The sequence below is a fragment of the Seriola lalandi genome, unplaced genomic scaffold (genome assembly GCF_002814215.2).
Source record: "Seriola lalandi dorsalis isolate HSWRI2012SDOR001 ecotype SW California unplaced genomic scaffold, Sedor1 jcf7180002054672, whole genome shotgun sequence".
NCBI lineage: Eukaryota > Metazoa > Chordata > Actinopteri > Carangiformes > Carangidae > Seriola > Seriola lalandi.
In genome coordinates, this window is record NW_019525225.1 from 1295136 (window position 1) to 1309870 (window position 14735).

The 14735-nt window shown below is 39.0% G+C and overlaps 1 protein-coding gene across 2 annotated transcripts in view; it reads right to left on the reverse strand.

The window, feature by feature from the left end:
- Positions 1-1353: 1353 nt before the first annotated feature.
- Positions 1354-14735, reverse strand: part of nrxn2a (neurexin 2a) — an 89460-nt gene continuing 76078 nt past the window's right edge. For both annotated transcript variants that reach the window (XM_023421430.2, XM_087178010.1), the window contains 5 exons: positions 11847-12018; positions 8993-9082; positions 7294-7622; positions 5272-5356; positions 1354-3899 (listed from right to left, as the gene is read on the reverse strand). In XM_023421430.2, the coding sequence (XP_023277198.1) occupies positions 3097-3899; positions 5272-5356; positions 7294-7622; positions 8993-9082; positions 11847-12018 (1479 nt within the window). In that variant the 3' untranslated portion in view covers positions 1354-3096. The remainder of the gene's footprint in view (positions 3900-5271; positions 5357-7293; positions 7623-8992; positions 9083-11846; positions 12019-14735) is intronic.

The following is a 14735-nucleotide window of genomic DNA, read 5'->3' on the forward strand; positions in this document are numbered from 1 at the left end:
AGCATACAGCAGATTATTGTTCTTAATCGAGGGATAGTTGAAGATGTGGAGAATTCTATTTATTTTTACCAGCAATAATCATCAAGTCCAGAGGTAAAGCAGTCTATATGAAAGCACTAATAGAATTATGTTAATACTTCTGGATAATTAGACATCGTGCTTTTGACACCACTGTAAAGAATACATAATGGAACATATATGTGTACTGGTAAGGTATGCCACAGTGGTGGCTCATATTCAATATAGCGACAGTATGCAGACTTGCTCTGCATATTAAAGGAGTACTCCATGTATTTATTATTGCACTTCAGTAAAAGGGGGAAATCCCAAGAGAGAAATGGGAAAGAAAAGAGATATAGAAGAGATATCCTGACATCCCTAACATAGGTCAAGCTCCCAAAACAACAGCTCCTTCATTTCCCGTAATGCCCATAGTCCCATAGTGACACTCCCTGCCTGGTTGGTGCCCGCCACTTTCAAACTATGCCACAAGTCTGTATTGCAGGCTTTGTGTTGAAAAATCTTAAGTTTCCAAGCCCAGTCCCATGTTACTCAAGCAATGTCACTTTCAGCCATAAGGTTGTGACCTGACCTGAACCTATCACACCGTAGTATGAATCACTAGTGGCCTCAACAGGAGTTTAGCTGGTTTAATATTTTGTTTTATTTAAGCTTCATATGTTCAATTTAGCCTCACTGAAACCAATGAGTTCTGCTTTAATAGAGACCTAAACCAGACAACAGTGGCAGTGTAAGGTGCAGAAAAACACTTAAACGTTTCATTTTATAATAAATAATGGACAACCAGGCATTACTAACACACCAACACTATGCAATGCCCAAAAGAGAGAGAGAGAGAGTAAGAGAGAGGGAAGAGAGAGAGTAGATGATGATGAAACTCAAGTGTAAGACACATTTTTAAAACATACCATGACCTGCAATTTGTATGAAATGCTGTTTCTTCCCATTTAACGTGTTAACTTAGCTTGTTAGCAAAATGTGACCTTTGTAAAATTACATCATTGTGAATTCACTGTGTTTCTTTGATCCCAAAAGATTCACAAATCCCAAAGCTTAATCACCAGTAGATGGATTAATACAATCATTACACTACATTAATATTTGAAAATTTGTGGCTAGGAGAGGGTCACTTGTGTTCACATAATGTAACCGGATTTATACCATAATTGTTACCTGAATGTTACCTTATTCATGTCAGTCTTAGTTCACTCTGAATTCGCCTGACATAGAACACTTTAGTATATGTCTACAATGTCTGTATCCAATAATAAAAGGCAAATAAAGTGCATTCTCTTTGTGAATCTACAAAAAGCAACACACAACACAGGTGTGTACAAAGTATATAATCAAGTGTATTTTCATCTTTATCCACGTTCTGTACACATATTAAGATCCATTTCACATGAACACTATACAATAGCAATGAGTGAGGAATGGAATATTTTCTGAGCACTGAGCAGCTCATGTTGAATGGCACTTTCATAAAAAAATAACAGGAAATCACAGCATGAATAAGTAAATGTAGACGTCATTCAACAGAGAAAATGGCTTTATATTATCAGATCCATTGAGTAACAGATTCAGCACATATAAAATGCACAATGCAACAAAACAAAACATTTGTTTGTTCCATTCTTGTGTTTTCTCTGCATAATCTGAACTGTAAATAATGCAAAAAACAAACAATATTTGCAGCTATCAGAGGAAAGTGTGCTTTTTCTCTGGATTGAAGTAAAAGGCAATCTAAAATGTAACGTGTTAAGAGGAGTGGCAACAAGATACATCGAAATATCAGAGAAATATCAATACAATTCACAAACCTTCAATTAGTCATCTCATAGAATAGTCTTTTAGTAACTGATAGAAAAAAACAATACGTTTGGCTGCTTTACAAGGAATATCTATGTCTCAAAGATATGTTTACATTTTCTGTGTGCTTTTGAATTATCCCATGACAGTTTTGGGTTGGTTCTCCCTTTCCAAGAAGGAATCAGAAAAAACTTCCTCAAATGTGATTCCGTGTTCCGGAAAAATTCCTGTGAAGTTTGGGTTGTAGCGGTTTAGATGCTGTTGTGAAAGCTGAAGGAGGGGCCGAGCATCTCAGGCGTTTATTCTTCTTCATACCTGTTCCCTTGTGTACACAAGGCTTTTTCAATCTGCTAACCTCTATATGTACATACAAGCAATGTTTACAGAGAAATACCTTCACTGGAGTAGACTGACTTGTTCACAATTATTCCTACTTGGAATGGCATGGCACACTGACTGTGATGTCTCACATAAATAATGTTTCTTCTGATCCATCATACTATAAGGTTCACTGGCAGGAATATGTTGAGTGATTTAATAACCCCTTTAAATTTGATTTATTTTTCACCAGAGAGCAAAACATCATGCTTCATTTATGATACTGCACCAGGAAACATAATATCATCTCTTGTGAACAGAGGCAGAGTGACTGGGGAGTTTTAAAACCACATAACATAACATGGAGGCCGCAGAGATGATGTCTTATCCAAATAAAGGCTTTCGTTTTGACTGCAGTCAGAATTACTGGGGTGCTCTCTGCTCATCTACCATAAAAATTCAATAACTGGCCTGTTCTGCCTCATATATCATGATGGGGACATTGAGACTTGAGATAGAGCATTACAAAGAAGTACAAAGAAAACATTTAGGCAAATCTGTCCGGATGTTCTCAGCACTTTTCTTCACTGTACCATATCCATGCTATATACAAAGCCAAAGTGGATATGCTTCCTCCAGTTTTTTTAAAAACATAAAAAAAACGATACACTAACAAAGAATCAGTGAATGCAGCGCATGTAGTGACACAGAGGATGAGCCAGATCTTGTGTCATAGATGAGGATTTCATCACTAATAGGAGCCGGGCAACCTTGACTTTTGAGAAAATGTACCTGTTGAAAGAAAGATACAGTTGCTTTGTGCAGTTGTTTTCTGTGGCCTGTGAAATTTCACTGATGGTCAACCTGACAAAATAGGGGAGCGAAACGAAAGCATTCTCTCTCATCCTCTTGTCTCAGTCCAATCTTGCCTACTCTCCTTCTGCGTCCTCAGACGTAGTATTCTTTGTCTTTGTTCTTTTTGCCCTTTGTGATTGCCTTGGCCACAGAGGCCGTTGCTGTGCTTTTGTCTTTGACCACTGCTCCGTTGCCCTCCACAGTGGAATTGTTGGCAAAATTGTGGCTCTGGTCTGTCTGGTAGGAGCCCTCGTCCCGGTTGCGGTACTTGTACATGGCATAGAGGAGGATAAGAATGCAGAGAGCAGCAGCAGCCACAATACCAACCACCATCCCCGTGGTGCTACTGGACTCCCTGATCACCTCCACGGCACCGGGTTGGCTCTTTTCATCAGAGGCTGTGGGGTTGGCTGTGGGCACATGGGGAAAATTGGGGGGGTAAGTTAGTCCTGGTGTGTTTCGGGAGGATGGAGGAGCAGGGGGCAGAAGCACCTGGTCACGGGTGTTCATTTTGCCTGCGGGGATGTGGAGCTGGTCAGGGTTGGTGGTGGGAACATAAGGAGGTAGGGGGCGGGGTTTCTGGACTCCACCCTCACCAGCAGCGGGAGGTGGAGGAAGGACTGTCCTGTCAGTGACCATGGGGGAGTTATTATTGTAAAAGTCCTCGTCATCTGATTCCGTCATCTCCCCAGAGCCGAAGGCCGAGACCTCTACAGGGTCACCACAGTCCTCCTGGTCCGGGGGGCAGGAAGGGTGAGGAGGGAGTATCAGGGACTCTTTGGTGGTTTCAAGTGGGGATAGGAGGGTAGGAGGAGGAGGGATGACGGGGTAACGGGTGGCGATGGATGGGGGCTCAAGGGAATCCACTGTTATAATAGGCAACACTAATTCACCTCCTAGAAAGGAAACAGAAAAGGTAGGGGATCCTAAATTAGAACAGCGTAAAAACTAAAATTCTAGCTGAACGGTTGTGCTCATTAAAGTACAGCCACAGTCTGCTCATTATGTAGAATATTACTGAGGAATCAAACTAATATTAGCTGGTTTATGAGTGATATTATTTATATCGATAGCAGATATTATGCTGATTTCTTTAATACGAGGTTATTTATGTACATCAACATTTGGCACATGAAAAGCAAAACAAATTAAAACCACCATGATGATGTTCTTGAACGATGTGTACAATTCTTGATTCTAATGTGGATTCATTGTGTGTGTGTATGTGTGTGTGTGTGTGTGTGTGTGTGTGTGCGTGCGTGCGTGTGCTTACACATTTGCAGATTTGAATTCTTAATTTTAACAAAAATTTAATACAATAAAGCAAAAAACATAAAAGAGCTCACATGTAGACACAAACACACAAGGTGACCCATGAAAGGCGGCAGCTGAATGAAGAGCATATAACAGACAGAGCACATAACAAACAAAAGAACAGTAAATTAAATTTGCCATGCTACTGTAAGCACATCTGTACGCAGGGGTTAAGGAGTGACAAGAGAGATCACAGACAGGTTATTTTATTTAGGAATCACACTTGGAATGTTGTGGCTTACTGAAAGCAACCAGTGTGTCCTGCATGTCTTTAATCACCACTTGGATATAGATTCTTCACCAAATAAACCTTTACATATATTTCATATGAGCTCTCATGCCATGTATTGATCCTTTACTTTGATCTGACTCTGAGGTGAGAATGTCTTCTTGTTATGGAAGAATATTTCAGACTGCAGAGTTTGGTTATTTATGTCCACTAGGGTCTCTTTCATCATTATTTGAGTCACACTTTGCAGGGCCAGTCAACAACAAACAATTCTGATAAGGTCATATTAATAATTGAGGCACCCATAATAAGGGCAGTCTCCTTCTTAAGGTCCACAGCTTGTGTCTGTCACAGGCCTGATCTGCTGTCTCCTGTCATCCACTCTTAATGACCACAGTGCACTTCATTAAGATTTTCTCCCATCCAATTCAGTGAGTTACAGACATGACTCAGAAGCTCATATACAGGTTCAATTGAAGCTAGTCGAATCTGTAACAACTATCCAAATGAGGACAGCTGTTTGACACAGCCCCTGAATGAGTGAGTGTGTGATAGCTGCAGAAACATAAAACTGGAAAGGGTGAATTGAGAAAGAAATTGTAAAAAAAAAAAAAAGATGGCTGTCTGAAGTCAGTGCATTTTTATCTACAATCTTGGGTAAGAGTATCATTAGTTGTGGTTGGATAAGAGCTGTACACCCATCTTCTTTGCCATGGCTGACCCACCTGTCCCTGGTTCGCACTCTTCCAGGTCCTCATCATCGCTTGGACACTCAGCTGATGCCACCAAAATGTCATCAGAGTTCTGCGGCTGAAAGGAAAATAGAGAAAATGTGTTGTTTCTCAACAAAATGACAGTCCACTCACTCCCATCAACTCGATTTGTCCTCACTCTTTCTTTTCTTTATGAACGTGTTTGCTGGCTGACTCTTTGTCTACCATTTGAGGAAAAGCTGAAGCACGGTTATTACTTCAGTGTTTTAGCTTGGAGCAACAGTGAGACCTCAAATCCAAAATTTGCCTATATGCAGTTTTTTATACTTTACCCCTGTGGCTGGCCTCATGTGCTTACAAACAAAGTAAGAGCAGTAATGATGGAGAGTAAGTTCTTAGTAGGCTAAATGCTGTTCATGTTTTCATTTAATTCTATATCATTTACTTTTTGTCCAATTCTTTAACATCAAATTTGCAAAAAACAAATTCTCATATGCTACATCATGGCTTCAATAAGTCTAAATTGGATTTTAGAGTGCACAGTGACTCAAAATACCTGAGCGGAGAGGAGAGTGGATGGTCCACTAATGGATTACTTGTTTAAATTGAAAATACAGAGAAGCCAATTTCAGGAAAACTGGAAAAGAGGGATGTAATGGAAAATGCTCTCTGTATTTTTATTAGGAAAGGCAGGGGTTTTCTTTGAAACCTCAGGACTCCAAGTACTGCTGAAATCCTTCCAATTTGGCAGGTCTGCTGCATTTGGATTAAAATCACCTCATATGAAATGGTGGTTGGTAATGCTCACCAGTCTGGATGCAGTACAGTATTGTGGCTGCTCTATGCGTAAAAATCTGTTCTTCAGTAAAAAGCCTTTTTTTTTTTCTTTTCTGTTTTTTTTACAAAGCATGAATCCTATTGGGAAAAAAAATCACATATGTTGGACCAAACCAGATGTAACAAGCCCTTTACACATTTATTATAATTGAATGGATGATATTTTTAAATAGCATAATGCATCTGACGATCAGGGAAATTTGATTTCATTGAGTTCATTGTATTAGAATCTTTCTGTGATGATCAGCGTTTCAGTTAGAAATATATACAGTCGGTGCGTCATGCAGACTATTGTTTCATATCCAGAGAGTTTTTACTCCTTGAGATTACTTTGATTGTTGTTATCGATTAAATAACCAGAATAACTTTCCCTCTGAAGAGTGTTCCTGTTCAATTCAACCCCTGCACAATACACACAGTGCATCCTCCTCTGAGACTCAGCTCTTCAAATCTGAAAAACCTTCAGGAAGAAAAACCAGAACAAGTTAACTGCCATGTGTAGAACCGAGGAGTCAGATGTGTTGCTGGTTATGCGATTGTGTTCTTTTATTTACACAGGTGGACACAGTAGGATGTTAGTGTCACATATTAAACTTCCCTGTGCGTGTTGACATGACACAAGTGGGGAAACCTCAAACTATGAGCAGAATGTAAATGGTGACGTTGGGATAGAATAAGCACAGAGGATCCAGGTGTGTTATTTCACACCTGTACAGAAAGATTGATACAGGGGAAAATCATATGGCTTTGGGTCCTCTTCTTGTACTAATCATAATTTTGTACATTTGAGGAGAATGACCAGGGAATTGATAAATAAAAGCTGAATATCACTTGAGACCATTAAGAACACTATCAAATATATTAGCGATAGATTGCTGTAAACTGAAATGAAAAAAAAAAAGTAATTCAATAGAATGACCAAATGACAGGTAATAGATGTGTTTCTTGGAAAAATGGTACTCTACTCCTTCTTCTTCTTCGTCTTATTATTATTATTATTATTATTATTCATTACTTATATTTTCACACAAAAGGCAGAGCAATTTTCAATAGTCATATATTAAAAGTATTTTTAACATTCTGCAAAGCTGCACCATCTCTACAAACTTTCAAAAATGAGTTATGAACGTTGACTGAGAAACAACATGTTTCCCGTCTTCTGATATTCGCCACGAACATCCCTGTGTGCTCTCTAACCTTTGAGATGCTCTCCCTCAAGCTGGGTGAGCGCTGCCTGCGGGTGGTGGTGGTGGCCATAGTGGTGGTGGTTTCCATGATTGTGGTAGACATATCGGACACCGCCAGCGGGGTGGCGGAGGTGGTGTCGGTGGTCAGCACAGAGAGCGAGTCCCCGACCAGACGCAGGTTCCCCTCCACCTGTACGCTGGGATCATTTTCTGCTGCCAGTTTGAGCACCTGGAGACCATTGTAATACAGCCCTGAAATCTGACCCTGGAAGGGCCGACCCTTGTCGTGACCGCCAATTTTAATGGCTGCCTGGCTGTTAAAGATGGTCAACTGTCTCCCTAAATTTAGACAGAGACATAGAGAAAGAAGGAGGTGGAAGAAAGGGAGAGCGATAGAGCAGACATAGAGAAGTCATATGGGAGAGTTTGCACATTATCATCATTTGAACCAGGTGGACTTTAGTGATTATAGCATTTATAGTTAGTAATTTATTTAAAACTTGATTTAGGTGTTAACTTTAAAAGGGCAATGTTAATTATCAGCAAGTTTATAATTTAAACTTTACACATGCAGGTTACAATCATCAGAGGAAGCTTAAAGTCTATTTAGGTGCCTATTTAAACGTTTGGTAGGACAGATATTGTCATTTTGAATTATCACTGAGTTAGCAAACGGTCTGTGGGGAAAAAGGGACAGATGTTTTTATTTATCTCGTAACTCCGAATAGATGGTGCAAGGATGCGTATCTTATGACTTCTTTTTACAGAGATGGGTGAATTATTAAAATGGCAGTCTCACTGTACTTCACACTGTGTAAAGCTAAATGATAATAAAAGCTAAACACCCCTCCCTCCGCTGACTTCATCAGCCATTAGGTCATTAAAACATGCTCTGCTCTGGGTTCCCCCTTGTCCTATTGTTTCACCACCTTAAAGGGGCAATGATATCTAACAGCACTATTGTCAGCAGCTTCACTGATAAGCAGTGTTACATCAGAGGAGGAGGACTGCGGTAATGGGCCCATCTCAGGAGAATACTTATTAGCAAAGTTAATGGATGCAAACAGTGATCTCCTTAAACAGCCTGTCAGGGCTGTTTTGTTGCAGCAAAAATCTTCAGCTTCGGAGTCTGACGAGGTCGTTGTGGAGCACCAGGTAGGGCAATACAAGGTTGCAGGGAACAAGAAATGGGAAAAGAATTTGGTTCATTTTGTGCGATGACATCAAGGTGTTATGGTTTAAAAATTTCAGTTTAGGAGGAACGAGACCTGCTCAACTTCTGGCACATGTTAGTTTCCTTGGTGTTAATGTAAACGTTACACAGCATTTTAATGATTTTTTTGTAGAATAATTACACACAGCATCTAATTACACACAGTGATTAAGAGGGACGATAGAGGGTTAGACAAAGGTTATGTGTTTTTAGTAAATCGGTTTAAAATCTTTGTTAAGGTGCAGCTTTTCCACAAGGTGTAAGGATGACAAAGAATAAATGGCAAGTATGCCTTTGCTTTGACACTTATTTTGAATTCCACTTGAAACCTACATTTGTGGTCATCAAAATTCATAGCCAATAGAAGTTCCAATTCAAATGGAGGTATACATCTGGGTAACCTTGTCACCCTTGTCTTCTGGCACTGCACCTCTCATGGGGAAAGGTTATTTAGTAGTTATTTCAAGGGTTAATTAATTAATCAATTAATTTTTACCTTTATCGAGTAGCCACTCGTCAACTACCCGACCAAGTCTGTATGGGATTCTTTGTCTAGCAATAGCCAGTCGTTCATTATCATAGTGTCCTTCAAAGAATTTGGAGAGACAGATTAAAGGTTAAAGTCTGCAAGCTGAAAGATCACATGGTTAGAAACAGTGTTATAATGGCTAACAGGTTTAACAAGTTATCAATTTTAACCCAGCTGTGAGTTAAAAGAAACTTGTGCTTTACGCAGAGTTATCTAGTTATTACGAGTAACAGTGTTAATGCTAATTAGAGTAATGTTTAGGCTATTTATAATGTGCTACACTAGTTAGTGTTATTTAGATATTTTTAAGCAAAGCATAATCTTCAGTAAATACCAATTACAGTAAAATGTAAAATAATTTTATGTACTATGTAAAATAGAGGTTAATTCAGGTAAAAATATAAAAAAACAAAAAACAAAATATCAGGCACTGCAACAAATACGATGAGGAAAACAATCATTGCATTAACATACACATTTCATACACATTCTGTAGTTACAGCAGAAGCTGAAGTCTCACCACACATCTGTTCCACAATGTAGGTCATATTACTGCATGATATGCAATGTGTTTTTTTTACTGCAGCTCCCGTGAGATATTGACAACAGGTCCATATCAAGGACTAATGGGAGCTGTAGTTGTTGAATTCTAAAACAAAACAAAACATTGTTATGTCCTTAGCTCTAACACCAATACCCAATTTCAGCTTTTGGAAATATGCATGAATGAATCTTTCATGCAAAACTGCATTGTGGAATCAGGGCTAATAGGACAAAAGCTGCTCTCAAGTGGGACAAGACTTCAGCTCTTTATTCAACACATGCAAGCACAGAAGAGATAAATATATCCAATGGAAACTACAACAGGAAGTACATGATACAAACTTCAACAGCATGAATTGTCATTTTCTGGAGGATGGCGGCCAGTTAACATTAGTGCTATAAAGACTCTTTATTCAATCATCAGCCACAAGGTTACCACAGGTTTTGATTTTAACACTCATAAATTCTTGTTGACATTATTCATAAACTACTGCATGTGTAGGATATGGGCATGTTTAACCCACATATGAACAAAAATGTAAATGGGAGAAATCAACCATGTTGGTGGACATGGGATAGTGTGAATGGATAAAAAGGATTAGGATTATGGCACAACATGGAAAAGGCGGCACAGTACAAAACAGTGCCTGACAGTTAAAGTGAAGCTTACCTTGACTATGTTTTTACTGTAAGCTTTAATATACAGCAGGTTTTAAGAAAGCAAAGCTGCACCTTCATTGAGCCTCAGGACAGCTGCAAGCAGTGTCCCCGTATTCTTACCTTACACAAATGCTAGAAGACATTATATATTATGGCTTATTTCACTTTGTTTGATTTCCACTTAAAGCCAAATGATGAGTTACTAACCCTAACCCTAACCTACTCCTCCTAAATGTCACCTATGCGCTGTAGTTCTTTAACATTAGACAGATTTAAAAAAAACCACTGATTACTGAGTAGGGGCTCACAAAGCGTCTACATATTTCATGCATGGCCATCACCATTACATAACTTTGATTTATGTACAACTGTGGCATGTGCATATGCTTTGGGCACCAGCTGGAGGCAGAGAGAGGTCCTGGTTTCATCCTGCCGTGCCAGCTGGTGCACCTGTTCTGAATAAGGTTAATTGGTTGATTGGTTCAGAACAGGTTAAAGTACAGCAGGTCATGATCACATTATGTATGGGTCTTTTCTTTCTTTCTTTCTTTTTTTTTTCCTTCTATGGTTAAGTATATGTGTACGTAGAGTAGGCTGGGGAGCTTTAAAACTTTTGGACGCTGAAAATCTGTGTCTAAATAAATGGATGGACTTTCTGTGAAATAGCAAGATGCATCTTCCGCTTGTGTATTTGGAGATGCTTCTTTTTGTCTGTTTGTCTTTGAGCCTACGCAGATCTAATATGACAGGAATGTATGTGAATTTTCCAAAAACGATCGTACAATAATTTCCAATTATGAAATGGATAATTTTATATTAAGTTAAGAAAATGATGAAACACTGTTATCCCTAAACAGAGCGATTAAGTTTGTTTGTGTGTATGTATAGTATTTGCGTGACAGCATCTAGCATTTACCTGGACACCAAACATAACCATAAAATTGAAATGTAAAACACATATACTGTATGACTTGATCATTAAAGAGCATTAGATCATTCAGCTGCCAAATCCATCAATCTGTCAATGTAAAAAAAGATGACCTTTACATGATGTTGTTAGTGTTAGTGTACTAAAACTTCTTTATGTCAACAAGAATTTATCAGCTTAATTAATAACAACATAGTTAACGCTGTCTCTTTAGATTAACAACAAATAAATAAATATTATGTCATTAAAAATATTTATTTATTATAAATAATGAAAAAATATTAGGATTATATAATACTTGAACCACATTAGTGGTAAATCGAGATATTTTCTAATCTGCTACAGCCTTCCCCACCTGTCTGCCAAACTGACAACAAAAACAACTGTGGCTGATGAAAATGATTTCATTATTGCTAAGATATGCTGTGCAGCTTGAGGCAAACGCATAAGTTTCAGATAATTATATCATTTTTGCAATATGGCATATCCAGTATGTGTATGGCAATTCAATAGAGAGCTTGTAGAATGATGAAACAACTAGGTTGGAGAGCTGATCAGTTTTTTGCAAATAGTACATTTCACAACTGCACATTCGAAGATTTATGTTTGATAGGCAGACATGCAATCCTCCCTCGCTAATGCAGATGCTCCATGCCATCTCTCCACAAATCACTGTCCCATCAGTCTTACCTGGTGGATAACGCTCAATGACCGGATGGTTGTCCACCTGGAGAGTGGCATTGCCACCGCTGCGTGTGAAGCGTACAACATGGTACTTGCCGTCATTTACTATGACAGCAGGCTCATCGATGGTGATGTCATCTGTTCCCACATTGAAGATGACACCAATTTTTCCTTGATCCTGCGGGTGAAAAACAAAGAATGAATGCTAGACGCTACACAAATGACAAAATTCGTAAATGGAAAATATTTCATATCGTGTTCAACGTGTACTCAAAATTAATTTCCATTGATGTCAGGGTTGTCGAGCCAGAAAACCTTATTTAACTGGTAAAAGCATTGTGACATGAACAGTGTGTTTAGTTCTTTCATGAGGGTCCACCACCACTCCCACTCAGCAGCCTGCCATGGTTTCCTGATGTGAATCACTCTTGACAGAGTCTTGCTGTTTCTGTTTTGGTTGACCAATTTTTCTCTCTGTCAGCTTTTCCTCGCTCCTGCCAACCTTCCTCAAAGGTCCAAGCTGCTTCTCAAGCCAGCCTTTGGGTGGCACTAATAAGAAACACTGCAAAAAAAGTGTGCTGGGTCTCTGTGCCTGTCTGGCCTTTGTACATTTGCTGCCTTCATTCTAAATTCAACACAAGGTCAAAATGCTAATGTGGTTAAAAGAGACATTTGTGAGCACACGACTCTGCAGGAGTACACACACAGGATCACATTACACTTTACACTTTACTTTTGGATTGCAGTAACCTTTGTAACTGTGATGAATATACAAATAACATAAAAATCCCATAATGTCACAGGTTAGTCAGTAATTATGACAGCCAATATGAAACAGAACATAAGGGTAGTGTGTAGTAAAGGATGGCAAAACCAATTTACAGTCAAATAGGCAAATGATTGCTCAGCGAGTACCTGTTGTATAGTATGTTACACATGCACAAGAGTATGTAAACAAGCAAAATTCACTACCATTATAATAATAATAATAATGATAATGATAAGTGACCTTCAAGCTGTGCAGTTTCTCCTCATATCATTTGTAGCTCAGCTGTGTACAATCAACGACAAAGAGTCTGCAGGCTTTTATTCAAACAGCCTCCACTCCAGCAGCTGGTTGACTGTATCACACCGTCAACCAGACAGGGGAGAGGAAGTAAACAGTGGAACCGGCTACTGTGGCGTTTTACTGAAATGAAATCCTGCAGACTGCTTGTCCTGCACGGCACTCAACGTGCACAATATTTACTGGTGTGGCTAACAGACATGATGTAAATATCTTCCACACCATGTCTTGTATTGCATTTGGATTCCCTGTCTTTACTGTCAGAATTGCTTCCACTGCTCACTCCTTAACATGCACCATTAAATATTACTGATTGCACAATTTTTCTCATACCTCCAGTATTGCTTTACTGACTTAAAGACCAGAAATTCAAATATGTAGACAGAAACACTTCTTTTTCTTGCCCTGGTGGTGGCTGCTATTGTGTAATGAAAAACCTGTCTCAGAGCTTTGCTCTCACCCTCTAATCATATGTAAAATCCTTCTAGAAACCTTTTGAATCTGAAATAATTATTCATGCTGACATGGTTGGTGTTAAATGCTGAAGCATTAAGTGTCGTTAGAGACCTTGTCCCATTAATAATATAATTTTAAAGCTTGAGAAATCAACTTTCAACCTCCTTTATGTAAAGGAGCTCTATCTCCAAACAGAGCCTTTATATTGAAGGTCAGCAGCAGGTCTATGGCTCATCACATTGTTATCTTTCCTAATTCAAATCACTTAAAAGGTGTCATGAACCCAGGAGGAGGCACTGTGCACGACTGATTTATGCCGCGTGAACTGCAGCTGGACAATCAAATTCACACAAGACAAATCGAAGATGAAACTCCTTCACAACAAATATCTACCCACCCACAGTAACTCACAATGAACCTGAGCAAATTAAAGTCAGTGTTACTGCAGGTTAGGGGGAACCAGCAGGGTGTTAGACCTTGCTGCAAAAGAAATACCAAGTCACATTTCATTATACAAAAGGATGTTAAAAAAACCATATTATCACCGTCGTATACATCGTTTATATTCCTTACATTGTCTGTAAGAAATATCTCTTACATTCCTTCTTTACTTATATTCTGTACATGCAGAGCTATTCGGTTGTCAGTGGGTTAATTACGTTTCACAACAAGCAAAATGGTGAGTATTCATTAGGTAACTACAGGGTAGTGTGGCCTCAGGTCAAATTCAGCACATGTCCTCTGGATAACAATTAACATCTCCAAGGCCAGAAAAGTCTGCCAGGGGCTTCATGTGGCTTCAGCAAAAGCATTGCCACTATTTTGCTAACTCAGTCTTTGAGTGCAATTACAAAACAACCCCAAAGCACCTTTTGACAGCTGGCAAAGCAACACTACTGCGCTTCGGTTTTAGTAAACAAAAGCATGGCCTTTCCACTTCACTTTTTCTTTTTTTTTCAAGAGGCAACTTACGGCCTGTGTGTTTGGGTATAAAGTTAATCAGGGATATCATCATGAAAAGCTGCAAAGTGTCCCACCTAGCTGTGTTGACATCAGCTCTGTTGGAGAAAGCATTTCCATGAAGTACTCCCTGTTCCCACTGGAGCTTTCAGAGTGGGATTTCAATTCTCATATCAGCTACAGCCTGCTCTAATTCATTTTTAGAGGAAAAGGATTGATAGTTATAAGGACATATTATTATAAGGAGTTATATTTGATGGGGTGAAAAAGAAAACCCATTAGGACTAAGCAGTGATGGTTCTTCTATGATAAGCCGCCACCTGATGCATTTTTAAACAGAGTTTAGAGTGGACATATCATGATTCTTTTAAGAGGACCAGCATATGTTGGATGCCTTTAGACTCTTCTCCTCA